The sequence below is a fragment of the Podarcis raffonei genome, chromosome 8, assembly GCF_027172205.1.
Source record: "Podarcis raffonei isolate rPodRaf1 chromosome 8, rPodRaf1.pri, whole genome shotgun sequence".
Taxonomy (NCBI): Eukaryota; Metazoa; Chordata; class Lepidosauria; order Squamata; family Lacertidae; genus Podarcis; species Podarcis raffonei.
The window spans coordinates 9,490,468-9,518,296 of record NC_070609.1 but is presented as its reverse complement, the minus strand read 5'-3'; the positions used below and the strand labels follow the sequence as shown (position 1 = coordinate 9,518,296).

Genomic DNA, 27,829 nt, shown 5'->3' with positions numbered 1-27,829 from the left:
GAGCAAGACGGTTCTGTGCAGCTGAAGGTGCTCGTCAAGAGATGACCGCTTCTGGTTTTTTCTTTATGTATTTATTTAGACAGCATAGAAACAAAAACCAGCAATGTACAGCGTTATTACAGGATTACATGAGGCCTGGTGAACCAGCTGAGCGGGAGGCAGGCAGCGTGGCACTGAACCAGGAACAGCTTCTAGTGGCGGTAATGAGGGCTCCGAGATCGGGACCGCGAATGCCTGTAGGAGGCAGAAGAACAGATCACATGAGAACTGAAAGAGAAACTATACACCATATTTTTCACTCCATAAGACGCGCCTGACCATAAGACGCACCTAGTTTTTAGAGGGGGAATGCAAGAAAAAAAATATTCTTTAAAGGGAGCGCTGAGCAGAGCCTGTATGCATCCCAGGCTCTGCTCAGCGCTCCCTTTCATGAGCTGTGTGGGGCTGCCCTCTGTCCCTGCGTGGGGCTGCCCTCTGTCCCCCCCACCTCCCGCAAAAGCCAGAAGGGCAGCCCCTCTATCCCTTCCCCTACCTCCCGGAAAAGCCAGCAAGCGCCGCGCGCTCTTTAAAGAGCCGCGTGGAGCATGTGTGCAGCTCCTGGGGGCTTTTCCCCGAAAAGGGAGAAGGGACTGACGGGCTGCCCTTCTCCCTGCTTGGGGGAAAGCCCCCAAGAGCTGCACACACACTCCACACGGCTCGAGCACCGAGCAGAGCCTCCCACCTGCATTCGCTCCATAAGACACACAGACATTTCCCCTTACTTTTTAGGAAGGAAAAAGTGTGTCTTATGGAGCGAAAAATACAGTAGTAAGAGTCCCACAAAGTCACAACTCCCATTGGTGGTAGATGATCGCTCTGTTAAGCAAGCACTAGCCAGAGCCAACACAACGTAGCAGATAAGAACACTGAACTTGATATGGGCAAGTGGTCGAGCCCTTTTAATTGCCAAGCCACAAAGCCCACAGTGGCTGGCCTTGGGAAAGTCTTCCTCTGTGTCAGCTGCATTTTATTGGGTTTTTGTGGAAGTAAAAAAATCAGGCGGCCTAATCAGGCAGTGCACCAAGCTGCTTGGAAGCAGGGCAAAGCACATTCCACTACCCATGTACTTAACCATGTTACTTGTCCAAAGAGACAACTCATAAGTTCAAAACTAGTCACTTGGGTCTTAATAAAGATAATGGCTTCCTGTCCCCTGACAGATGTGGATGCAATCATCCCAGCAATGCTGAAATAAGTTATCACCTCTCTGCCGCTTGCAGAGGCTTCTCCTGCCTACTGTTTCCCTCGTTATTAATATTTAGGCAGAATTTATAAACATTGCTGTTCACCCAGACGCTTGTTGGCTGAAATATATTATTCTTGGCAACTCTGAAAATTATTTAGCTGGGAAAATATTCCGCTGTTTTTTAAAATAAATCCTTGGCATTGTTTTCGCTGTTTTGTTGTTTATTATTACCTCAGGCTCCTTTGGGAGGAAGGGCAGGAGAAACTGCTAAAAGACAATGCAGAACATGCATCTGAAAGCTCGGACCGAATGACCACAAACTTTTACTTTTTGCATCTCACTGCCATTCAGCTCCTGCCTTGCATTTTTCTCCTTTAAAATTAAGCACACACGTGGGTGGGTGGGTGCAAACGCAAGCAAGCACAACTATACATATATAGTTCTGTGGACCACCCTGAGACTTCCGGGGATGGGGCGGTATATAAATTCAATAAACAATAATAAATAAATAATATACAGTGGTACCTCTAGATATGAACGGGATCCGTTCCGGAGCCCCATTCGCATCTAGAGGTAAACGTAACTATCGACGGCATGTCTGCGCGCACGCGCGTCACTTTTCGCCACTTCTGCGCATGACGTCATTTTGAGCATCTGCGCATGCGCAAGCGGTGAAACCTAGAAGTAACGCACTCCATTACTTCCGGGTTGCCAAGGAGCGCAACTCGAACGCGCTCAACTCGAAGCATATTTAACCCGAGGTATGACTGTATACACACACACACACCCTGCCAACTTGAGATTTCATTTCCTGCACCTAACAAAGTAGCCTTGTGTCCATGAACATATGAAGCATTTTGTTCATGCCTTAGGAAATCTAAGAAGACTTGAAGGTGCCAAAGGACCCTTTGCGAACTGTTACAGTGGCTGGAGAACATCTGCAGCCTGAAAGGGATCAGGCTGGCCTCAAGTTCAAACTATTTAAATATTTCAGGCAGCTCAGAGGAAGAAATGCAGGTTCTGAAAGGCGCCCGTTATCTCTCCACCTCTGCTCCGTCTTTCTCCACTAGAGTCGATAAGCAAAAGCAAAATTACCTCCTTGAAGAGCTGTAGTCTCGACCTGCAAGACAAACGGGAAAGTCAAGAACCTCCAAATTACATTTCCAGAACTCTCCGCATTTGCCTATTTAGGCTAAACCTGTTAATCTCTTAGCAAGGGCAGTGGAGGAAGGAAAGGATGTGAACTTTGAGCCATTAAGAAGCAGAAAAATCACGGAGACCCTCAGATGCCCCTGAGGCTCGGTCAGCCTTTACAAGGGACAAAGCCTCTTGTTGTAGGACAGTCCCTGCTCTATGGAACTCCTGCAAACAGAGGTTTGGCAAACCATCTGGCAGGAATATTTGCTGCCTTCTTTCAGGGTCCCAAAGCCTGCAGAAAAGCAAGTCGGGGATGAATCAGTTATGGGGGACCACCTAATTCTCTTGCTAACGGTCACACCTAAATCTTTACGAGGGTGGAATTCATGTTCTAATCCAATGTTACCGCATACCAACCACCCCAGTGTCAGAGCAGAGGTTGAATGGCCCATCTGTCATGGATGCACTGCAGGGGGTGGGACTAGATGACCCTAACTCTACAATTCTATGATAGTTGTGTGTGTGTTTTTCAGTAAGAGTCAATCTGCAAACGGTGAAGTACAGTAGTACCTTGGTTCTTAAATTTATCCGTTCTGGAAGCCCGTTCCAAAACCAAGGTGCACTTTCCCATAGAAAGTAACGCAAAATGGATTAATCCGTTCCAAACTTTTAAAAACAACCCCCTAAAACAGCAATTTAGCATGAATTTCACTTTCTAACGAGACCATTGATCCATAAAATGAAAGCAACAAACAATGTACTGCAGTCACAAAACCCATCCATCAGTAGCTGAACTGGGTTCCACACAGTCACACACACAAAAAAGAGCCGCAAAAACACAAAATAAATAGCAAAAAGAGACAGACCTCAGCATAATACTCAAAACAGAGCACGTTCAGCTTCCAAAAAATGTTCGCAAACCAAAACACTTACTTCCAGGTTTGCAGTGTTTGGGTTCCAAGTTGTTTGAGTACCAAGGCGTTTGAGAACCAAGGTACCACTGTACTCAAGAGGCATGAATGTTTTGGCCAAGACCTCTCTACTTGTCTGGGTGAAGTTCTTTTATCTCCATAGGGACCTCACTGTCAAAGTCGGGCCCCCAAAATAATGATCTTTTCTGCCGTGTTTCACAACAGCCCCATTGCCACTGCGCTCTTCCTCCCACCAGCCCCGGGGCACTCACTGTAACGTGGGGAAGGAGACCGACTCTGCCGGCTGTACTGCCGCTCCCACTCCTCTCGTTCCTTCTCCCGGCGCTCGCGCTCCCTGCCAAGAAAAAATGCTGCCGATTTAGCAGGCAGGCAACCAAGCCACTCCCCCCCCCCGCTCCCCCACTGCTCCGCGCCGGGAGGGACAAGGAAACCCCAAAAGGCATTACTTCATCCGGATCTTCCTAGCCATGGCACGCAACTCGTCTTCCCGCTCCTGGAAGAGACGAGACAGCACATGCCAGTCAGCCGAACGGTGAATACCACAGAAGGCAGACAAGCCAAGGGCGACCTTGGCAAACGGTACGCTCTGCAGGGAGAAAATGGTAATTCTGCAAGTGGAATAAAATTCTGCGTCCTTGAAAGCTATGGTTTGCTTCGCCTCGCTATGGATCGTTTGAACATCCAAACGCCCAGCCCAGTAGACTATCGCAGCAACAGACCACAATGTGAAGCCATGCTTTTTTCTGTTGGCTTGCTTTTAAGTATGGTTTGGCACTATGTCTGAACCTCGCAGTCTGGAGCAACCATGGTTTGTTTGGCCAACTCGCCAAGTTACAAAGGTGCAAGGCAAGAGCTGTTGGAAAATAAGTGAAACCAAAGAAATAAGCTGTGGCTTGCTTGCTCATCTGTGAGACAACTTGTAGTTTTTGTTGAAGAAACCATGGTTAGAAGAAACCAGGGCACAGCACTGCATATGAACCCTGCCTTTAGTGTTGCAACCTTGTCTTAGAATCATACGTGTTGAAAGGGACCACGAGAGTCATCTAACCCTTGCAATACAGGAAACCTTTTGACCAACGCAGGACTCGAAGCGACAACCTTGAGATTAAGAGTCTCATGCTCTACTGACTGAGCTGGCAAGGCTTATTAGACAACAATGGGAAACTGAGCCTTTCATGTCATTGGCCTGGTCCTGCAGAACACACTGCCAATAGAGGTTCAGCAAGGGTTTCAACTTTTAAATGCCTGCTGAAAACTTTTCTAATCCATCAGATTTTTGCAGACAATTAAAAATGCCTCCTTCCGTAATACCCAACTGCCTTCTGACTTGTAAATTTTTATATGGTTTTATGCACAATTGTTGCAAACTGCTCTGAGATTTCATAAATATTTTTATGAACTGCATCCCAGTTAGCATTTGGGATTCCAGCTCCATTTTAAGTTTATTCCACTTGCAGAACAGGGCTTTTCAGACCGCAGAATTCAGTGCGCCTGCCAGTTACCTGTCTTTCGTGTTCCTGCTGCATCATCTTCTCCTGGGCGGCCTTTTTATCTGCTTTGACTGAAGAGGCAGAGTGGGGAATATGAGCGTGTGCAACAAACAAGTCAAAAGAAGGAGATGGCTCCCCTGTGTCACCCGCCCACCCTCCCACCACCCAGCCAGCATCCTCCAGCCCAGATGCTTACACTGCCGGTTAAGCGCCTTCTGCATACGCAGCTTCAGCTTCTCCTGTGGGGTAAGCTTTGGCTACAAGCGGAAGGCAAACAGAAAGGTGTTAAGAGGTTGCCCCTCCCTTGGCCTGAACTCACAGTCAAACGAGTCTGGGAGAAAGCATACATGGGGAGAAAAGGGCCTTGGCGGAGGGACCCTATATAATGTATTCCTGCAGCGTCACACAACATCTGGAGGGAGGGAAAGAGAGACTTCAAGACAGCCATGAACCAGAGTCCCACTTTCAAGCAAGGAAGAGTAGGTTGAGTTCCAGGGGACTCACCAGCAGCACACCCTGCTCAAGGGGGCTGTGCTTCCCCCAGCAAGAAGAGGGAGGCCATCTCCCCAGGATATATAGTAGGAGAGCCAATTGAGGCCTATGGGCTCCTTTGCCTGTAACGATCAGGAGCCAGGTGCTTTCAACTGAAGGGGATTAATTTTTTTAAAGGAAGAGCGTTTCAGGTGCGGAAAAGGAAGCTGGAGCCTGCGGGAAGGGAAAACAGTCCCTGGCAATCTAGACAGGGCCATTCCCAAGATGGCGGCGGTAGGGAAGATGCAAGGAATCAACTTAACACACATTGACAGGATACTGAAATCCACTCCAACCCCAACAAGCTTGTTAAGCAGACAGTCACGGCAACTGGGCATCCAAGTCAATGGATAATGTTTGCTGGTACTCAATGGCCTTGAAAAGGGCAGACCAGAGAGCTGAATTTTGCATCTCGTAGGCAGCCAGTAAAAATGTTAAGTCCAATAACTTTCGAAGGGTTCTTTGCAAAGGGGGGCTTCCATCTGCTTCTCCTCCACTCCTTCCTGTGGTTGGGTTAATCCTCAAGAGAACACGGGGGTTCCCAACATCCTCTGTGCGAGCTGCTTGTGGTGCTTCTGTGGTCACTGGTATGCATTACCCCCCCCCAACTGTAAGCCCTGAGAACCCCCCACCTTTCCATCTAAAAAGAAGAAGAAAAGCCAAAGTCCTAGCCCTCATGATTGCTAAAACACCAGACACAAGCAAACAAGCCCCACCCCACCCAACTCTTCATTAAGTGTCTGAAGTTTAGCCTTTCAGAACCCTGAAACCTCTTGGTGACTCTCGACCAAATGTGTTAATAATCTGTTTTTTTATTTTGTTTTGTTATTAGTATGAAAATTGGGGAATTCGTGGAAGGGAATTTGGGTTGACTTTAGAAAAAAGTTTTAAGAATGAGCACTGATATTTAAATACTGATGTTTATAAGTTAAAATTGGTTTGTTTGTTTTTTTAAATGAATTAAATATAAAAAGGTCAAAATTGGGGACAAGAACTTGTTGAATTAACAATTTGAATTGGAATATAAGAAGGGGAGGTGTGGGGAAGTCAGGGAAATATGTTATTGAAAATAAGGATTGTAAACTTTATGTGTTTTTAACTTTTTTGTTTTTTCTTTTTGATTTTTCAATGTATAAAGGTGGAAAAACTCAATAAATATCTTTAAAAAAAAATGTGTTAATTGTCTTCACCGGGAAAATACTGTTGGGAGAAAATCTCATTGGGAGGTGGGACAGTTCTGCCTCAGGGTCCAAATGCACACAAGCAAGTCGCGGCTGGTGCTGCAGTCAATGAGCAAGGATCCCCACTTTGGCTCAGCCAGTCCTCTGCTGTCACCCATGATGGGATGGCTCTCATGATGAGGTTCCCATACATTTGCACTGCTTGAAGAACGTGGACTATGGGGCCATCACCTGCACCCCCACGTGCCAGGATAAGCAGCCCTTCACTGGACTACCACCCCTCACATTTCTACTTTCCATGCCAAAGTAGGGACATGTGTGTCCACCTGTGAGCATCAATTCCAACCGCTACCACTACTTCTCAAAAACATGCCCAGGCATAAAGAAAACTAGCCCAAGGGCACTCCCTGAACTAAGCCCAGTTTAAAACAAAGAAAACTTGAACTAGAAGAGTTAAATAAGCTGGGAAAAGACAAGAAAGCCAGATTTGCAATATGCCTTGGGAGACCTGGCTTTACACTTTGAGAGACGGGGAAAGAAACAGTAGATTTGTTAAACTATGCCCTAAAATCGAGAGGTTTCGCTTCCTTCCTTGAGCTTCTGAAGAACTGCAAGCATCTACAAGTAGTTTCCCCCTCTACAAATTCCAACAAGGAAATCAGCTAGCAAATAGCTTCCTTTGCTTTAGGCTCCAGCCCAAGCAAGATCAAATTTCACAGACAACCCCGCCCCCCCCCCATGGCTCTGCTGCCTGCTTGGATAACCGATCTCTCTGGAAGGTGAACCTGTGGTTTTCCGCATTGATTTTTTAAAGCTCTATGCCAACTTTTCATGCCTTAAGAGTTGAAAGCAAAAAGGGTTTGAGCAGAGGTGGCTGTGCTCTGCCACGAACACCAAAAGCAGGCAGGAGTCATTTCTAGGAGATTTGAAGCACAATTCTTGAGGGAGCAAGCGGACACCGTAACTGAGATAACAAACGTAGTGCTGTTGAAAACTCCCTTCAGTCATACAGTGGCTTGAGCTAGGGCTAAAAACCTCCTGCGCACACAAACGCCACCATCCATACCTCAAATCTGTCTTGCTGACACCACACCCCATTGTTTAAATGCTCAGGGAATTCCATGAGATGTCAGAAATGCTCACGCTGGGGCCACTCACAGCTCCCAGTGGCTCTCTGGGACAGAATGCCCACTCAATTTGTATCGAGAGCGGGGGATACTGTCTACGTGTTTCTCTTAACCCAGATCATAAAGAAGCCCTTGGTTGCGCCAGAGGTTGCCAACACTTTCAGTCACTCCTTGGATACTGAACCAAGGATCAGGAGGGATTACTCCAAGATAGTCCATGGAAAGCCACTCAAGATGAATCAAACATCTGGAGGGCACCCTGTTGGCAATCCCTAACATCAGTTTTAAGGCCTGCCTCGGGGGGAAACAGTTTTGGATGCCGTTGTGTGGGGAAAGGGCATGTGACAGCTGTTGCTTTTTCAACTTTTCCCTCTATTTTTCAATATTTTATTGCTGCTTTGGTTATTATTTCTCCTAAATGGTTTCTGAAACTTTTGTTGTTTTAATTTACTGTTAGCTACCTTGAGCCCACCGAAGAAAGGCAGGGTATGAGGAATTTAATAAATGGAGGAGGAGGAGTAAATCTAACCATAGTCCTAAACAGCCCCAACCGCCAGGGGCAAGGATGCATTGAGACACAACTCCACCCGGCTTTCCCATGACAGATGCTTTCCCAACGGGCTCACGGTTGGGTAGGAAGACAGCTCAGCAACACCGCCATGTTTCTTTATATGCACACTGGTTTCCCATGCGGTGGAGTGGGAACAGGCAGGGCATTTCAAGGGAAACGGAGCCATAAAACACGGAAGGAAAAGGCTTCCAGGAGAAGCAAGATCTGGTTTTGGTCCCAACAGAGGAAACCACCAGAAGCCAGGGCTGCATGGCAGGATCAGTGCAAAAGGGCAGGCTAATGTACAAGTGTCAACAAGAGAGAGAACAAAAAAATCAAAGTTAACAGGTAAACCCATGCATTCACAAACACACACACAGGGAGAGGGAGAGAGAGAGAGAGAGAGAGAGAGAGAGAGAGAGAGAGAGAGAGAGACTCCCCCAAAGAGACAACCCCTGGTATTATATTCTAGACCAGGTAAGGAAACCCCCCTCCAAAGCAGCTACCCACCCACCCCCTTTGGCAATACCAAAAAGTTAAACCCCAACGTTAACACAAACTTCCCTGGAGACCCAACCCCCTCAACACTAGCCTGACAAGGCCCAAATTTAAAAGACGACTTCCTGGTTTGGTAGCACCCTAAGGAGGTGCTCAAGAGCTAGATTTCTGACCACGTCTAAAGCAGTCAAGTGTGGCCATCCTATCTCTGAAAAACAACAACACTTTATTTCCCCTGCATCTCTATTGTTTCCCTGCGTCTTTTTCTGCAGTGATGGAAATTAAGAGGTGAGGTTTAAATTCTTACTGACTTTGGCAGCTCCTGTCTCTTTACCACCGGCAGTTTCAGCCCTGGAGAAAGGGGAGGGAGAAAAGATAAACAGGTTATATTTGTTGCAGCAGAAGAAGAAAGACGGGTGCCCACTCTGGGACAGGAAGGGGTAGGAACATCAAGCCAGTACAGACAAAAAGATGCTCAAATGCGCCTGCTGCTAAAGGAGCACCTTTTGCTGCAGAGGCTGCTATTTCTATTCCCAGATTTTATTAGCCACTGTGGCCCCCTGAGCAGAAACCTGCTTGGCTGCAGGAGTTGCTGGAAGGAGGCGTACAAGGCACCATCCAACCGTCTTAGGGACCCACTCTGGATTTGTGTAGGGTTTCCTCCTTAGCCTTTCCTTCTCCTGAAAATATCCCACAAGGCAGCGCAGGTTTCAGATCAGAGTCTTCCTTCTCCTAGAGGGATTCCTTTTCCAGGTTGATATACTATTGTGCTTGATACTGCAGTGACTGCAATGTTTGTTGCTTGCCAAAGCTACTGCAATTCTTTTGCAAGCCACCCTGAGCTCAACAGTTGTTGTAGGAAAAAGCAGGCTACAAACGTTAAATTGAAATAAATAATAATAATAATAATAATAATAATAATAATAATAATAATAATTTTATTTATACCCCACCCTCCCCGGCCGGAACCGGGATCAGGGCGGCTAACCCCAATAAAATTACAATAAAACATAATAGAAAAAGAAAGAACAGTTAATTAAAATATGGATTAAAATACGGCTTAAAATACAATTTAAAATGCAGCCTCATTTTAGTAGTAGCCCACAAATCAAAACCATAAGGGGAGGGAAACATAAGGGTCAGACTGAGTCCAAACCAAAGGCCAGGTGGAACAGCTCTGTCTTGCAGGCCCTGCGGAAGGATGTCAAATCCCACAGGGCCCTGGTCTCTTGTGACAGAGCGTTCCACCAAGTTGGGGCCAGTACTGAAAAGGCCCTGGCCCTGGTTGAGACCAATCTAACCTCCTTGCGGCTCGAGACTTTCAAAGTGTTGTTATTTGTGGAGCTTAAGGTCCTCCGCGGGGCATACCAGGAGAGGCGGTCCCGTAGGTACGAGGGTCCTAGGCCGCCTAGGACTTTAAAGGTCAAAACCAGCACCTTAAACCATACCTGTCAACTTTTCGCTTTCCTTGCGAGGAATCCTATTTGGAATAAGGGAATTTCCCTTAAAAAAAGGGAAACGTTGACAGCTATGCCTTAAACCTGACCCTGTACTCCAATCAAACCAGTGTGCGCCCCTTGCTCACTTTTTCAGTTTCTCCCCTACAGCCGGGGAAGCCACAGGCCTCAGCAGTTTCTCTCTGGCTGGAGACGCTGACCGGCTGCGGCTCCGTGACTCGCTGTCGCTGCGGCTGCTGCGGCTGCTGCTCCAGTGCCTCCCTCCCCTGCCGCTGCTCCACCGGTAGCGTTCTCCAGACCGTGAATGGCTTCTAGGGATGACAGAAGAAGCAAGTTGTTGGGAATCGATTTCTCTCTCTCTCTTCCCCGCCCCCCCAAAAATATCAGGAGCTCCTCCGACTCACCTGGACCTGCGGCGGGAGCCGTATCGCCAGCCCCGCTCGGGGGAGCGAGATCTGGAGTGGCGCCGGCCATCCCGCGAGCCTCCCGCCGAATAGCGCCTCGTTCTGCTTCGGGACCGGGAGTACCTGTGGCTGCGCGAGCGGCCGTATCGGCTAGCTCTGTGATAACCCCCGGCCCGGTGAGACCGCGAACTGGAACGCGAGCTGGAGGACGAGGACGTTGACGACGTGGAGGAGGAAGAGGAGGAGGTGGAGCGTCGCCTGGAAAGAGGAGAGTCACGGCGCTGGATATTCACACGGCGCAGGCAGATCAGCAGGTGTGGGGAAAGTTGGGGGGGCAGGGAAGATGAGAAGGTGCAGGAGGACACCCCGGGAGGCCAAGACCCAACTCCTGCCGACGGGTCCGCAAGTAGAGACAGAAGCTTCCAAATTAGCAACTACAGTGCCGGAGCTCAAAACATTCACATCTTCAACTTCCTCTCTTTGCTCTGCAGCAAGCAGAGCACACCAGAGGAGCAGGAAGGGTTTGGAAGACCCTGTGGGATGCTGGGTTACTGCCAGATCTCACTGTAAACTCGCTGCGGCTCGGCATACATTCCATTCCTGATCATGCCAACTTTTACCTCTCCACAAATGGAAAAAAGCTTTCATTGGAAAAGTTCTGCATGGAAACAGATTCAGAGGGAGAGACTGGGGGGGGGGGCATTGACTAAACTGTACTGATTCTTGCAGCCTCCCAAATCTTTGAGCAGTGAAAGACTGAACGAATGGTTCCAATATGCAATTGTGGTTTTGCCGGTTACGTCCCCAAGCTAGCAGTTAGTGATTTCACTGTTCTAATGCCAAAGCTATGGTCTAGTTCTCATATTGAGGTGGTTGACCTTGGATATACCACTTCAGACTTAAAAAAAAAATTCCCTTCCTGTGGGAAACTGGCGTGGCAGGAAGAAAGGTGGCCTAGATCCTTTCTCCCCAACCTTTAAAACCATTTCCGCACCTGCAATCTTATGGGACACAGCCTACAAGTTAACCACCTTATCCTTTTGCAGTATTCAATTTTGCCTGTTTACAAAATTTTGTGTTTCAACTTGCAGCAAACCAGCAACCCAGGGCTATGGGATGGCGCAGCCAAAAAGTACAACAGGGCCCATTTTAACTCAAGGCAGCCACACAGGGTCTCTGACCTTCCTGCTTCCTTCAGTGAAACAACAGCAGCTACTGCTGCTCTCGTTGGAGAGATACAAGCTGAGCCAGAAAGAAAAACCCCAGCCCCATATTCTCCCCCTGGTACAAAGCATGGCTGAGCCTGCCCACCTTAACATCCCTTTGACCAACCACCCTTAGGTTTCCCAGCATTCCACAGGAAGAAGCGAATCTCTACTTCCCCTCATTTCCCAGGGGAGACTCTGCAATGAACAGTCTGGCTTTGTGGGGATTGGCCCACAGGAGAGGCCAGTGGGAATGCAGTTCCCAAAAGTTGGAGGTCAAGGTTCTGAGCAGTCGGGGAGGATGGGAAAGAAAATAAGAAGTCAACCTTTGACCCTGGAATGGTCTCTGCTTTAAGGTTTGGGAAAGCGAGGCAGATACGAAAGTTACCGACCGGGAGGAGGCGCTATGACCTGCCGCAGTGCTGCCCTGCTGCACTTGGCTGGAGCGTGCCTTGCCGAGGGAGGCGGGCTTCCTGGGGGCTCCTGCGGTTTGAGCGGCGGCGGCAGCAGCGGCGGCGGCCGCCTCTTCGTCACTACCCCCGAAGCTGGTGATGAAGGTGATCTTCTCCTCGTGACCCGGGGAAGGCGAGCGAGAGCGGGAACGGGACTCGGAAGTGGATTCCGAGGGCGATCTGACAGATCAAGGCAGATAATCAACTGAGGGTTAGGAGCAGCAGAACAGAGCAGCTGGGCGTTCCACTTGCTCTTTACCAGACACCCCAACAAGATGGAGGAATGCAAAACTCAGGTGTTCAGGAGTGCTGAGCGTCCCTGATCTGCCTGGGTGATGCAGTTTTGCTTGTGGACGTATCTCGCCTGAACAGACCAAAACCCACCTAGCCCAGTGTCCTTTTGAGAGAGGCCCAGCAACTAGCAGGCATTATTAAGTGGACTACCAGCTACTTTCTCCCCACCTGTGTGGTAGAGGATGGGCCAAGCCCCCGGAAGGCAGCCCAAGCCGGGCTCAGTGCAGCGCTAGCAAACTCTGTGGTGCAATGCAGCTTATGAAACAACTGGGGAGCAAAAACGCCTTGGACAAAACACAAAGCCATCAGCATGGAGTTTCCCCCCGCAAGGCAACTCGGAGTTATTTGCCTCACACTGGACCCCCAACTCTCTCTAAAACAAAGTGAAACACACAGAGAGAGCGCATGTGTTCTGCAAGTGCAGTCATACCTCACGATGCGTCTGCTTCAGGTTATGTGTTTTTGGAAGTACCGGAATGGGTTACTTCCAAGTTTCACCGCTTGCACATGCGCAGAAGCGCTAAATCGCACCGCGCGCATGCACAAACGCGGCACTTTGGCTTGTGTCAGTTCCATGTTACGGACGGGCCTCCGGAACGGATCCCGTCCGTAACACGAGGTTCCACTGTACAGATGTTTTGTTGAATGCGAATGAAAACCTCCCCTTGACCAACCCAAGGATTACGGAGGAACATGAACTGGCAGCAGAATATCCAGCCTAAATTCCATGCCATCTGCTGCAACTGTGCTCAGTCCATGTCTTGCTGGCCTTTATATCCCAATGTTCCACGTTATGCTCTATACAATGTTCCACTTCCAGCCTTTTACAGCAGCAAGGGTGCCTCAAACTATGCAAACACCACATTTTGGCTGTCTAGTTGACAGGGAACAGCCCATGTTTTAGAAAGCCCACCAGAGAAACCGTGCGCCCATTGTGTGCAGGTATATGACACTCCAAGAGTACAAACACCCACCCACACACCTGGGGGGGGGCAGCTGCATCCACTCACCGTTTGTAAGGATCATAGGTGGGACTGTCTCTCCGAGCATAACTGCAACGATAGGGGATTAAATGAGGACAAAACCGGCACCGGTTCTAGAATCACAGAAGCATCATGGGAGACTTGCAAAGGCCCAACCTCTCAGCAAATGCTTCAGCCCAACTCAAGGAGCACAGCCTATTTTTGCCCCAGTTGTGCCCCAGCATCCTTTCCTCCCTGCAGAGGCTGTCATACATGCTGCCCTTGTTGCATGGCCCTCACCCAGTGCCCTGAGCTGCCATGAGGGACAAAGGGGAAAGGTTTCCCAGGTGCTCACTCTCAACTCTTGTGGAGAGACAGAAATGCCTAGGCTCAACAGCGGCTGAACTGAGCCCCCATCTTCAAAAAGGCTTACCTCGGAGGACTGATTTTCCTTCCTTTCAAACGCTTCTCTCGGAATTCCCTCCTCTGTCTCCGAGAGCGGCGGCCCTGGAAAGAGGGATAGTCACGAGAGAGTCCACCACGCCAAGAGGGAGGCCCAGAAAACGCTCCCATTTTCTGTTTTTCCTGGAATAAATTGGTTTTTGGGGGGGTATCCCACCCACACCCCAAGCAGGCTTCCATGAGGAATTGATCCTAAAGTTTTCCCCGCTGTTTAACCAAGAGGAACCTCTTGGTCCAGTCAGTCATAAATAGAGGAAATCACAGATGATCCCTTGGGGTAGCAAGACGGGGTAGGCAAGATGGAGAGGGCTTCTTAGAACTGCCCAGGTCCCCAGCTTTCCATACCGAGTACATGGCTTTCTCCTCCTCCAAGGCTTTGGCATGTTTGATGGCTTCTGCTTCCTCCTTGTCCTTCCGCAACATCCTTTCAGAAACAAGGGGAGGAAGGGGCAGGTGGGAGAAAGACAAGGATGCTTAGATTCGTGGGGGGGGACACAGGCCTTCCAATGTTTTGCAGCAGCTATTCTAACTGGTACCAACACATTCAGTGCTCCCCACCCCCCAAAAACACCCTCAATTTGGTACAAGAGCCTAGTGGGAAGCTTAGGCCTAGTTAGTAGTTCCGCCATTACTGCTAAAACCAGGCTCTCCTCCCCTATTCCCTCCCCCCAACCAAGGGGGAAAGGGCTGCTGTTCCCCTAAGCACAGACTTCTAGTACCTGTCCCCTTGAACTGGCCCTGTGATGACCTCAATGACATTGCAGACAGCAGAATAACTCCCAACTGCAAGGGAAAGACGCTACTGCCAGTATCATGTGGCTTACAGCTGCAATCCAAAGCTTGCTAACACGGATCTACACATTTTATGCATGTGGCGTCAGAAAGAGGGTGGCAAGTTCTGAATTACGAGGTGTCTGCTTGCTTGGCTTCTGCAGCACAGCATTTTTACCCCATGAAAGGGGCCCTACAGGGTCACGTCTTAGGCTCAGCTAAGGTCAGCCTCCACAATCCAGATGTTTTAAGACTACAACTTTAAGACTGACCTTTAAAGCCCTTCACGGCCTAGGACCCTCGTACCTATGGGACCGCCTCTCCCAGTATGCCCCACGGAGGACCTTAAGGTCCATAAATAGCAACACCCTAGAGGTCCCGGGCCCTAAGGAAGTCAGATTAGCCTCAACCAGAGCCAGGGCCTTTTTCAACACTGGCTCTGGCCTGGTGGAATGCTCTGCCTCATGAGACCAGGGCCCTGCGGGATCTGATTTCTTTCCACAGGGCCTGTAAGACAGAGTTGTTCCACCTGGCCTTTGGCTTGGAATCAATTTGATTCCCTCCCTGTCTTTCTTTTTTCCTTTCTCCTCCTGTGAAGAGGCTGCATTTTAATGTTTTAATGTTGTATTTTAATTCTTGTTTTTTAAGTTGTATTTTAATCAACTTGTTTTTATTATTGGTTGTTAGCAGCCCTGAGCCCGGTCTTGGCTGGGGAGAGCGGGGTATAATTTTTTTATTATTATTATTATTACAACTGCCACCTTTCCTGGCCATCAGCCATGGCTGGCTGGGTCTGGTGGAAGGTGTAACCCAAAACATGTGGAGAGCACCAGGTTGAAGTCCAGCAGCAGCCAGCCAGAGAGAAGGCAACAGCCTCTCTTAAGGGTGGCGACTCTTTTAAGCAGAACCTAGACCACTTGAAAAGGTGACTCCCCTGGGCTTTTCCCCAGCAACTGGTATTCAGAGGCAGACTGCCTCTAAATATGAAGGTTTCATTTACCTATCATGGGCAACAGCCATTCACAGACCTCTCCTTAAGAAATCTGCCTAATCCCTTTTGGCAAGCGGTAGCCAGTGTGGTAGTTCTGAACCCCCACTCCCGTTGGCTAGGCTGGCTAGAGCGGATGAAATCTATAATCTGCAGCACTGGCTATCAAAGTCATTGGTTATTCAGCCCGGCCAGCAGGTGCACATTCTGCAAATTACTTATGCCTTCACAGAAGAAGAAATTCCTCTCCCCTGCCCTGAACAAATTGCCAGAGCTCCTTGGCTGACCCCAAAATCTATTATGAGCGAAGGACATGGTGATGGTGAGCTTACATAAAAGTAAAGGGACCCCACACCATTAGGTCCAGTCATGGCCGACTCTGGGGTTGTGGCACTCATCTCGCTTTATTGGCCGAGGAAGCCGGCGTACAGTTTCTGGGTCATGTGGCCAGCATGACTAAGCCGCTTCTGAAGAACCAGAGCAGTGCACGGAAACACCGTTTACCTTCCCGCCAGAGCAGTACCTATTTATCTACTTGCACTTTGACATGCTTTCGAACTGCTAGGTTGGCAGGAGCAGGGACCGAGCAACAGGAGCTCACCTGGTCACGGGGATTTGAACCACCGACTTTCTGATCGGCAAGCCCTAGGCTCTGTGGTTTAACCCACAGCGCCACCTGCGTCCCTAAAGCATATTTTCAAGTAGTTTATTCAGCATAGATCAGGATAAAGAAAACATGTCCCTGGTGAGCTTACATATCCACTCTCTAAACCTTTCATAATTTTATAAGCTTCTGTCATGGGGAAGGTGGTTGCCCTTTTCAGCACCTTTTCTCAGCTCCATGACACTACCCAGCCGCCTTGCAAATAAACCCATGAAGTCACTGGCCTGCAAAGAGTTTTACCAGTCTCCTGTAGAGGAGAGACAGAGCGCTCCAGACCTTCCTAAATCAACCTATTGCATTTCCATGCTGGCCACAGAGAAAGGATGCAACACTCTACCCCTCCTGCAGGCAACTCCTTGTCACCCACGGTGTTTAAAAATAAGAGGCTGGGTACCATGCGAGGTCCCGGGTAACCTAGGTGATGCATCAGCCACTGCACAAGCCCAATACCATGGAAACGCCTGGCTGATGATGCAGAGGAGAAGCTCAGGAGCCCCAACAGCACAGGCATCTTACCGGACAAAGTCTCCCTCCGCCATCCCATAGGTGGTTGCCTGCTTGTTCAGGTCAGCCACTTGCTCCTGGTTCAGCTCATCTACATCGACTTCAACATCTGCAAGCAACACAAGGGAGCCAGTTGGCAGCTGCACAGTGAGGACCTCCATTTAACTAGGGATAACGTTCTCTGTGAGACTTCTCTTCTACTGATTTGTCCCATCCCTATGGAAACACACCTGGTGCCTTCATTATCAGTTTTCAGGCACCAGGCTAAGAACCTTTTCTTCCCTTAGGTCTACGGCAACTAAACTGGCCTCATCTTTTAGAGGGGTGGGTACAACTTGTCCCCTTTATGTTATCAGATGAGTATTTCAGATATTTTGCACTGTGGGTTTTAAACTGCATTAAATTTTACCCATTTGTATTTTTACCTTGTTAAAGTCGCCCTGAGCCTCTTTTTTTGCGCATGAAGCGACTAACGAACGTAATACCATTTTAGTTATTATAAAGCTATCCAAGCCAACGCCATACGGCGATTCTGCATCATCAAATCTACCTGCCAGCTCGGAAGCAAACCCTACTGAGTTCAATGGAATTTACTTCCAGGTGAGTATGTGTAGGATCGCATCCTCAGTGGCAGGAGAACCCTGGGAGAAGTGGCTGAGGGTGGTGCGGCTGTGGGGGGAAATGCATGCGGCAGCAGATAGCTCTTGGGAAAGAATACAGGTCCCCGTCTCCCACAGAACACCACCTAATGCACATGGATTAGGGGTGGAAGCATACATCATGTTCAGCACATTGTAAGGCAGGAAGCAGACTGGGGATACTGGGAGAGGACAGTGGAGCACCGTCAGATCCCCGACTTTCTAAAAGCTCAATCCCAAACGCCAGAAGGCCTTGGAGACATACCAATATCAGGGATAACTTCATCCTCATCCGTGTTGCTGTCTTCTTCCGAGTCTTCCTCCTCTGTTCTTTTCTCAGACGGGTTCTCAAGCTCCGCCACCGTGCTGTCCTCGTACGTGTAGCCGATGGATGCCTTCTTCTCTGCTAACCTAGTTGGTCAGACCCCTCCCATTAAGTACACGCTGGATGGAGTATGCAGCACAGACACCTGCGCTGGGATTCTAAAGCTTCCCCCGTCATCAAGCCATACCCCTCTTTGCAGCCTTTCAATGACGCAAAAGTAGGAGGGGGAAATGAATACCTGGGCCTGCTAAATATAAAAATATACATTTGCGTTGCTACTGAAATTCAAAAAGAATTTGAGGATTTCTTCTTGGAAGGAACTGCTTCATAAGGTTTTTGAGTAAAACAAAGACCCTAGTCGTATTCCAAAGCAGGAAGGGGAAGCCTCAGGCCCAGGGGTGAAATGTGGCCCTTCACGTGTGTCTTATCTGGCCCTTGGATCTCTCCTCAGGCTACAACCCTCACTGGCCTGCTTTGCCCTTCAATTGTTTTTCCAGGATTGATTGTGTCCTTGAACTCTGCTCATGCCTCTTGTCCTAATGGAGGGCAGAGAGAGAGGTGTGAGTAGGTGTGCCCCAAAACTTGCCTATGGTGCAAAGGTAAATTCTACATTTGTTGCTCCACCCACTTTTCCCCCTGACTCCACCCACCACTAGCATGTGTCCTCTGCACGGAGGGGAATGTGGCCCTTGAGTTGAAAAGGTTCCTCACTCCTGTTCCATACACATTCAACCTGTCCTCAATCCTCTGGGTAGGAGAAAGGAACCAGCTCGAACATACAAAAGGCTCCAGATCACGAGCTCTGCCTCCATGACTTAACTCAGTTGAGATTCAACTCATCCCCTTTGCCTGTCGTTCCCAATACACTCACTTCTTCTTTTCGTCCTCATTGGGCTTCTGGAGTCCCCCGTACAGCTCATCAATGTAGATCTGATACAGACACTGCTCCTCTGAGACTGGGGGAGAGAGAGAGGAGGAGATGGAGATGAAGCAGACCAGAAATTCCACAGGTCTGGCGCAAGGAAGATTGCCTGAGAGGGCAGCACAACTCTCTGTTCCTCCATCCCCATCTGCTGACCCCCCGCCCCTCCAATCCTGACACGCCTAGGAAGGGAAAAGGGCAGCTGAAGCGACCCATTTCACAGCTGGTAGCCAAAAGACAAGCAGATGTGTTTGCGGAGAGGAACTGCCACCAGCCTCCCCAAACTGGTCAAGCAATGCTTCTTCTCAGCCTGCCTCCAGAACTTCCTGTCACTCAAGGACGAAACCACACTCCTAGGTTGGAGACACAAGATGGTATCAGCAGGAGCTAGGAAGCAAAGAGTGACAACAGTGGTCCTTCCACTCTCAGCTTGCACCAAGCAAGAATTTGTTCCTATCTGCAAACACACCTATGCTTGCATCTCTCTCAGGCAAGCTGGTTTGAGTGTCTTCACAAATTTGCTGTACACAAGAGAGGCAGTTTATGGGGGGTTTGATTCAGCTGGCTGGTCCTCCATCCCTGAATTGGACCAAGTTTTTGGCATCTAGAGTTATTGCCTCCACCGGCTGAAGAGGCCACTCCTCCCAGCATTTGCAGGAAACAGTACTGTCTTATCTTGTCATTGAGGGGATGAGAGAGAGGCAGCAATATCCTGATCACGGGGACTCTAAACTATGTCATGGGTCTGACATACTGCAGCGCTCCCTCAATCTCGCCCATTTAAGAGATATAAGAGAAGGTAATCAGATCAGTTGTGCTTCCTGGTTACTAACCTACAAAATAATCTGGGGTGTAACTTATCAGCCTACTTGGCAAACAGTAGCAGCAACTGCCACCTGAGCCAGAATGTTAAGGACAGAAGCTCTACTGTTTCCTGACATCTGCCCTATAACAGAAGTAGAAAGAAAGTCAAAGGGAACTTACTGCCAGCGAAGTCGTTCTGCACCAAACCTCTATACCTTTCGTAGTTGCATTTCCTCTCATCAGACTCCTGTTCTGGGGTACTGGAGAAGGAAGAGGAAGAGGCTTAGGAAGAGGGATTAGAATGCTAAATATTATGACGACAATTTGTGGGGAGGGAACAAATCTGAGTTATGGTGCCTAACCCATTACTGAAAGCTGGTTGCTCGCTGTGCACTAACAGAATCTTTTCTTTTTTAAATGACACCTTTCTAGCCCACAGATTGCAGCTGTTTCCTTTTGCATGTGAAGTATATAGTCTACCACTGAGCAAGGGCCCTCACCCCCACGTTCAGAGAAGTCAAAGGGGACCCCTTTAGGATCACAGGATTAATTGCATGGTTCTTTGGACCCTAGCTTACAAAGCCAACTGTTAAAAGGATGGAAAGGCATAAGCAAAAACATACAGGTCTGCATGTAACCATTCATTTGCTTAGCTGTTTCTGAGGGAAATCCCTGCACACATTTTTGCATTACTTAGATATGAGGGCATTTTACTTTAATAATGAAACCTCAATCCTTTCAACCATTTAAAAACAAACAAACCAAACAAGGTTAAAAACTAGTAGTTAGAGAATACCCATTAGCCTGCATAATTTTATGTTCATTTGCATAATACGGGAGCACAATCTTGGAGAAGACTCGCAGCCATTTCAAGTGCCAAATGGGTCCTTTCATAGCAAAATACCAGCCCACCCACCTCTTCAGAAGTAGTACAGCAATGATCTGGCAGAGGAAACCGTCAAATCTCTCTTGGATAGCAACAAGGCTCTGTTGCCTCAAACTGTGCAGTATATTAATAGCCCAACTGTGCAAAGATTCTGGACAATTCTGGCCTTAACCTACCCGACATAAGAGATCCCACTATTTCGTTTAACGCTTGCCCCTTCCGGATGATAAAGTCAGGCATCAAGCCTAATTATCCAGGCTCCTCTTTTCTTCGTTTTCAGCTTCCAATTAACCATTTCATTGTGCAAACAAATCAAGGGACCCAAAGCAAGGGGCAATGCATCTCAGAATAATAAAAAAAGCAAATGAACGCCTTACATTGGGTTTAGCAGCGGAGGAGTATACATGGGGATGTAGTCCAGGTGGGCTCGAACATCAAACCGATCAATCATGTTGTTAGTATCCCCCTGCCATGGCATCCTGCAAGGGGCAAGATGTCAAGGGAAGGGGGTTAGAAGTCCTTCCAAAATACCCTCGGGGATGAATCACATGACAAGGGCAGCCTCCCCACCCGTTTTCAGTAGAAAAACTTCCACATTGCCAGCACAGAGCTGAAAGCTACTCACATATTCACAGGGCTTTCAGCTGCAAGAGCCACAGCAGAATCTAAGTGGACTTTGCATGCACGGCCGTGGACCTGGAGGAACTGCGCGGGATCCTTTTTCTGGAAGAGAAGCACAACACAACAAGCTGTCATATTCCTAAGCAGACCGCAGCTTCATCTTGGCACAGTATGGTCTATGCTTAAGGGAAGTGGCTTTAAAACTACAACTCCCATCATCCTTAGCCATTTGTCATGCTTGCTAGGGCTGATGGGAGTTACAGTGTTATGGTAACATAATAAATGATTAATAATAATAATAATAATAATAATAATTTATTTGTACCCCCGCCCACCTGATTGGGTTGCCCCAGCCACTCTGGGCAGCTTCCAGCACATATAAAAAAATAGTAAAATATTAAACCTTAAAAAGCTTCCCTATACATGGCCGCCTTCAGATGTTTCCAAAATTGAGGTCCAGAGGCTCCTCACCTCTCCTTTGCAGGGCTTCAGATGAAGACTTTTGCAGCCCTTCCTGGAGGTGGCAGGGACTGAACCTGTGACCTCTGCATATGCTCTAAGCACAAATTCTTAGAGGCAGAATTCTTAGAGTCACATCTTAAGAAGAAGCTAGATGGTGCCATTCAAGAGCTACTTGCTCCCCATGATTTCCCTTTCCCTTTCTCAAGGATGAGGAGAGAAAGGAGCGGGAAAGAGAGAACTCCCTCACTGGGAACATTGGACGAAACGGGAGGGTAGGCAAAAGAGGGAGACACTCACTATCTTTTCATAATACTCTCTCCGGCGCTCCGCTCGCTTCTTGTAATCAACCATCATCCCCCGGAGCTTGCGCTCATGCTTTCGAGCTTCGTGCCACATCCTGCCTGCCTACAATCTGTTAGAGAGAAAAGGGCAAGAACGGGAGAGAGGATGACACCAAAACTGCACGAAGCAACATTCCCACACACGTACCCAAGGATCTGTTGCACCCAGAGCAAATGTAATAGTTTGATAATAGCATTAAGAGATCTCATCGTGCATCAAGCACCTGAAAGCAGCAGGGAGAAAAGCGGCAGCTCCCAAAAATTGTGTCGGGACATGCTAGTGTGACCAGTGGCGTAGCGTGGGTTGTCAGCACCCGGGGCAAGGCAAGTAATTTGCGCCCCCTAACCCCTAACCTGCCGCTGCTGCCAGCTTCTTCTTGCTTCTGCCTGGTCTGGTCTGGTGTGGTTCTCTCCCGCGCTCAGCGCTGAGCTGGGCAGCCACTGCACTGTCCCTCCCCCAGATAATCCCTCGCTCTCTCTCCGCACCGCACGCCTGGCACCCACCCCCTCCACAGTGGGCGGCGACCCGGCGGCTCGGATCGGATTCGCACAGCCAGCACTGCAGTGAGAGTGAGTGAGCCAGGTAGGGGCAGAGAGCTGCGAGTGCGAGCGCGCCCCCCAGATGTTGCGCCCGGTGCGGCCGGCCCCCCCTGCACCCCCCACGCTACGCCACTGAGTGTGACATAAGAAATACAGTAAAATAAATTGAAGCCTCCTGTGAAGCCATATAAGCCAACTAATAATAAATAATAATAATAATAATAATAATAATAATAATAATAATAATAATAAATAATAATAATAATTTATACCCCACCCATCTGGCTGGGCTTCCCCAGCCACTCTGGGCGGCTTCCAACAAAACACAAAAACACAATAACCTATTAAACATTAAAAGCTCCCCTAAACAGGGCTGCCTTCAGATGTCTTCTAAAAGTCTGGTAGTTGTTGTTCTCTTTGACATCTGGTGGGAGGGCGTTCCACAGGGTGGGCGCCACTACCGAGAAGGCCCTCTGCCTGGTTCCCTGTAACCTCACTTGCAATGAGGGAACCACCAGAAGGCCCTCGGTGCTGGACCTCAGCATCCAGGCAGAATGATGGGGGTGGAGATGCTCCTTCAGGTACACTGGACCGAAGCCATTTAGGGCTTTAAAGGTCAGCAACAACACTTTGAATTGTGCTTGGAAACGTACTGGGAGCCAGTGTAGGTCATTCAAGACAGGTGCTATATGGTCTCGGCGGCCGCCAAGAGAGGAGGCTGCCCATTATGTTACTACTACAAGTTACTACTCTGGTCTTGCCTCCTTCCAAGCAGCCTCAGGTGGGGGCAACTAATACCGGCATCTCTGTGCATCATTAGTGGATTCAACCCTCCCCAATGGAAAGGTGTGGCAGAATCAGCCAACCTCAGAGAAAGATGCCTGCTTCACCTTGTGCAAATCATTTTTCTAAGTTTGCCTCCTTCAGATGGGAAGGAGTTGGATAGTAGAAGCACACTCTGAAAAGAAAACCTGTGCAGGTATAAGAGCGAAGTGGATGGCTGGGAAGAGTTGGAAGTCAAGGGAGCTTTGACAAATCATACTGCAGCTGGAAGTCCTGACATGCAAAGCCAATACTCACTCAGAGCAGGAACTTGAGAAATGTCAAAATGGATGCTCTTCTTTTCACTAATCACAGCCCATGAAGAGATCGAAGACACTCTGTGTATCCAGGAGGAGTATCCTAGATAATTGTGAAGTCAGAATGAGTAAAGAATGGTTGTCGGAAGACATTTGCCTGCAGGTTCATCCGCAAATAGAATAAAACATATTCACGTTGGAAGAAAGACACAGAGTGCACAGCAATTTAACCCAAGTTATTGTGTACCCAAGCAAATAGGCTGTAACTGGGAAGCCCCTTTCCACTGCATGGCATCATTAACAAGGCTTGTATTGACTGCCCACGAAGGTGATCAATTTGTGAGGCAAAATACCCTTCTGTCTCCTGGGTCTTTGTGTAAAGAGTTTCCCTCAACCAAAATAAATCAGCACTGTCAAATTTTAATCAGCAAGGATGAAAACTTTTATGCTTTATTTTTAATAGGTTGTTTTAGTTCTGGTCCATTAGTACAATAGTGAACAAAAATATTGTTAGAAGAGGGCCATTTTTAACATGAGTGGCAGCTTTTTAGGGGAAGAAAATCTCACACAATAATATCTGAAGGTGAAATTTCTATACTGAAACCTGTAGATATGCAAAAATATTTAAATTTAATCAAATAAGCTGCTAAAAAGCAGATCATCTATCAGGTTGACATCTCCAGGAAAATCACTGGCGTATACAAGCATACGGATTCGTTAAATATTTCCAAACCACCATGAAATCTAGAAACATTGCTTGTTTCTAATTTAAAACTGGACACCAAATGCAAGTCACTTAGACATGCAAACCCCTGGAGCAGCCTTCTCAATCTGGTGACTTTCAGATGTCTGGGATTGCAAATCCCAAAGGCTTGGGGAAGGCTACTGCAGAGCCTATGGATGGTCCTGAACCATTCCTATCTGTGGAACACATACTTCTCATGTGGACTTAAATATTTCTGTATGCCAGCGTATTTGAGTGATGCTCTTCTCTTGTTAAAAAATAAATAAAATCCAGTCTTGTTTAAATCCTTCAAAAGGAAAAAAGCCAAAGAGCTACAGACACCAAAAAGATAATCTACAGAGCTCCCATCTTCAAAATATTTGGCACAGCTAGTAGCCTAGTCAGCAACTAGTTCATCTCCTTCAGAAAGGGGAGTAGCAAATTCCTACCTCAAACTCTCTCCCAATGGTTCACTCCAGTCCTGTTGCTGCAGCTACTATACAGTCCTTTTTACTGTACTCCCGAGCGATCGGGAGGCAAAGTAGAACAAGGAGGGTCAAGATGTGGTCCCATGGACCTCCAGTTGCCATTCTGTATTCCAAGAGCATTGCAAAGCTATTCTATTCAGGCTGCAGTCACCAAAACTCAAAGCAATTAGCCGATGCACAGGGAATCGGGGCTGTTTTTCAAGACAAAAAGCAGAACACACTTCCCATCTTTCTGCACTTCCCAACTTGTGGGTAGGAGAGGTTCACTCTGCCTCACCTTTTTGGGACACTGTTAGTTTGGACTTTTGAAATCAGCTCAGTAGGTGAAGGAGAAGGTGCTCTCAAACAATTAAAAAGCCACCTGGCTACCTGCAAAGAGGGCACATGTACGTGAAAGCACACACTCAGCATTCAGCAGAGGCACGAGTGCCTTTTGGATTTTGCTGACAAACTGAAACAGCTTTTGTATGCAAGCTGCAGCCCATCACCATTCGACTCACCTGAAAAAATGAGAAACCTCATTCACCACAGACCTCTGAAAGTCCTAGCCCTACCATGACGCTTTTAGGAAACTGAGCCGTTGCTTGAACAATAAAGAATCTTGTGGCACCTTAGAGACCAACACTTTTATTAAAGCATAAGCTTTCCTGGGTAAGACCACATCATGACAAGCACCTGATCTAATGAACTCTAGCCCATGAAAGCTGATGCCACAACACCTGCAAGTCTTTTACATTTCTAACAGATCTCATTGCTTCTGCTGCAACAGATTAAACCATGGCTACCTCTCTGGAAGGTGAGCCACAGCTTGCCATTTTTCAGAGGAGTCTTATCTCTATGTACTCCTTAAAAAAACTGAAAAGACAGAAAGGGAGCAATAGGTCCCAATCAGGAAAGCGAAATAAGCCTTAACTTATGAACTGGAGTCAAAACAGCCACAGTGAAGGATGTGGGATGAAAAGAACTCTCAGAAAATCAGTGATGCTGGAATAGTTAGCAAGTGACCATGAGCATAACTAAATTAAAAATCAGCATTACACAAAAATATGAATGCTAACACACTTGGTGGGAAGGAAGACGAAAAGACAGCCACATAAAAATAAAATATGATACTGTGGCACAAACCTGGCAAAAAACACACCTAAGATTATTCCACATATTATGTAACATTATGAACAATATTCTAAGGCATACATCTAGAGATAAAGAACTTCAATATTACGTTCTCAGCTATACATATAACTAGGTACACCTTTGGGTGTGGCTGCTGAAAATTTCAGCAATATCCCCTTGATTTTTTACTATTTATTATCGATTTGTTGCTTAATACCAAAATGTCCTTCAGCAATTTGCACACACAGGGTTGGTGCCAATGTTAGCCATACTCAGAGTAGAACCACTGAAATTAATGGACATGACTTAGGTCCATTAGTGGTCTACTCCAAGTAGGATTTAGATGGATACAACCCGCAATTTCTTTTTTGAATCAACATCAAGTTTTAACAGTAACACCACAGGAACCCCTCCCCCCAAAAAAACAGAGTTAAGAGACAGCAGTGAGCATTTTTGTCATAATTCCTCAATAGCCTGGAAAAAGAGATACATCTTAATCCACTGTAACATCCCTGCTGCCTCTATTCTATCAGTCACCCAGCAGCAGCCATACCACAGGGCTGCAGAGCAGAGGGATCAAAGCAATGCTGTCCTGTCACCTCTGCAGACACCAACTGCAGCTGGCTCTTCTCCCCAACGGTCGCCCACCAAGTGACAGGCCCCAACTGAACTATTTCCACCCCAGCCAGAAACAATTACTTTAAGAACTGGCTCCTGAGGTAGCTTTCATTTCTTTCCCCCGCCCCCTTCCCCTCCCCTCTTTCCCTTGTGCATCATTCCTTTTGTAACAGTGGGAGCCTGAGAGAAGACAGAATCTTACAACTGGATCCTGAAAAGCTCCTTTTTTGGGGAAAAACAATTAACGCTCCACGGCAGGAACGCTCTCTAAAACTAGGGAAAATCCAGAGGTGCTTAAAAACATGCTGTTGGTGGTAGAGAGTGGAAGAAAAGTAAATCCTGAAAGATGTCTTTTTAAAAAATTGTGCCAACCCTCAATATGCTTTTATATCTCCCCCTCCTCCCTAAATGGCCCTTTAATGGCAGATCTGACTCTTAAAATTATATTTTGGCTCCCGAGAACTGGGTATCTTATTCTGTTGTGGAAAGGGGGACACTGAAATACTCCACCCCAATAATTCCCACATACGTATTGATTTTATTTATATATATATATATATATATATATATATATATATATATATATATATTAGACACATATACACACACACACACACCCCTCTCTGTATGTGTGTGTGTACAGTGGTACCTCGGGTTAAGAACTTAATTCGTTCTGAAGGGCTGTTCTTAACCTGAAACTGTTCTTAACCTGAAACACCACTTTAGCTGCCACTGCTGCACGATTTCTGTTCTCATCCTGAAGCAAATTTCTTAACCCGAGGTACTATTTCTGGGTTAGCAGAGTCTGTAACCTGAAGCATCTGTAACCTGAGGTACCACTGTATATATAAGTAGATAGATAGATAAATACATAGATATAGATATATATTGATATTAATATAAACATATATAATCAATATGTGGGAATTACTGAGGTGAAGTGTATATATAGTAGAAAGGGGAAGAATGAGATAGTCCACCCCAATAACTCCCATGTATGGATTATAGTATATATTACTAATATATGAATATATACTACTAATATATTAAATTAACATATTAATAGAGTATGAGAGAGAGAGGGAGCAGGGCTGACGTGTCAAAACAGCGCCCCCCCTCCCAGCAACCACGCATTTATGTTATGTTAATACACGTATCTATGCAATATCAATATGTCTATCTTACATCCCCTTCGCCTGAGGCCAAAGGGGCTCGCACAGGACAGCTCCCTCCCTCAGGCTGCTTCTCCCTCCTCCCCACAAGCGACCAGGCCCCATTCACCTGAGAGAGAGAGAGCGAGACAGCAGGGCTCCCCTGTCAAAACAGCCCCCTCAGCCACCAGCCCCGGCCAGCTCGCAGATTAGAGGACAAGAGAGGCCATTCCTCACCCGCCCCAAAAGTCGCAGCTCCCACACCGGAACCGGAAGCACCTAA

At 47.6% G+C, this 27,829-nt stretch overlaps 1 protein-coding gene across 2 annotated transcripts; it reads right to left on the bottom strand.

Annotated features, from left to right (window-relative positions):
* Positions 1–22: 22 nt before the first annotated feature.
* CLASRP (CLK4 associating serine/arginine rich protein) lies at positions 23–27,829 on the bottom strand. 2 transcript variants are annotated; one of them, XM_053397806.1, is made up of 22 exons: positions 27,677–27,829; positions 23,454–23,555; positions 21,790–21,904; positions 21,035–21,132; positions 20,787–20,888; positions 19,704–19,783; positions 18,669–18,753; positions 17,738–17,883; positions 16,847–16,943; positions 14,253–14,331; positions 13,879–13,952; positions 13,494–13,535; positions 12,130–12,369; positions 10,533–10,790; positions 10,257–10,439; positions 8,983–9,022; positions 4,981–5,041; positions 4,797–4,855; positions 3,741–3,787; positions 3,546–3,628; positions 2,321–2,345; positions 23–234 (listed from the first exon to the last, which is right to left on the bottom strand). In XM_053397806.1, exons 3-22 carry the CDS (start codon positions 21,886–21,888, stop codon positions 192–194), a joined length of 1,941 nt encoding a protein of 646 aa, XP_053253781.1. In that variant the 5' UTR covers positions 21,889–21,904; positions 23,454–23,555; positions 27,677–27,829; the 3' UTR covers positions 23–191. The 2 variants fall into 2 exon arrangements, with proteins under 2 accessions (XP_053253781.1, XP_053253782.1); XM_053397807.1 differs by lacking the exons at positions 23–234; positions 2,321–2,345; positions 3,546–3,628; positions 3,741–3,787 and having other exon boundaries at positions 4,802–4,855; positions 8,979–9,022.

Excerpts from the sequence above, each read along its gene's own strand:
- CLASRP (XM_053397806.1), bottom strand. The coding sequence starts at position 21,888 with ATGTGGCACGAAGCTCGAAAGCATGAGCGCAAGCTCCGGGGGATGATG. Across the intron at positions 9,023-10,256 it reads GTAGGGGAGAAACTGAAAAA|GGCTGAAACTGCCGGTGGTA; the intron begins GTGAGCAAGGGG and ends CCCTTTCTCCAG. Across the intron at positions 2,346-3,545 it reads GTCTCCTTCCCCACGTTACA|GTCGAGACTACAGCTCTTCA; the intron begins GTGAGTGCCCCG and ends TTTGTCTTGCAG.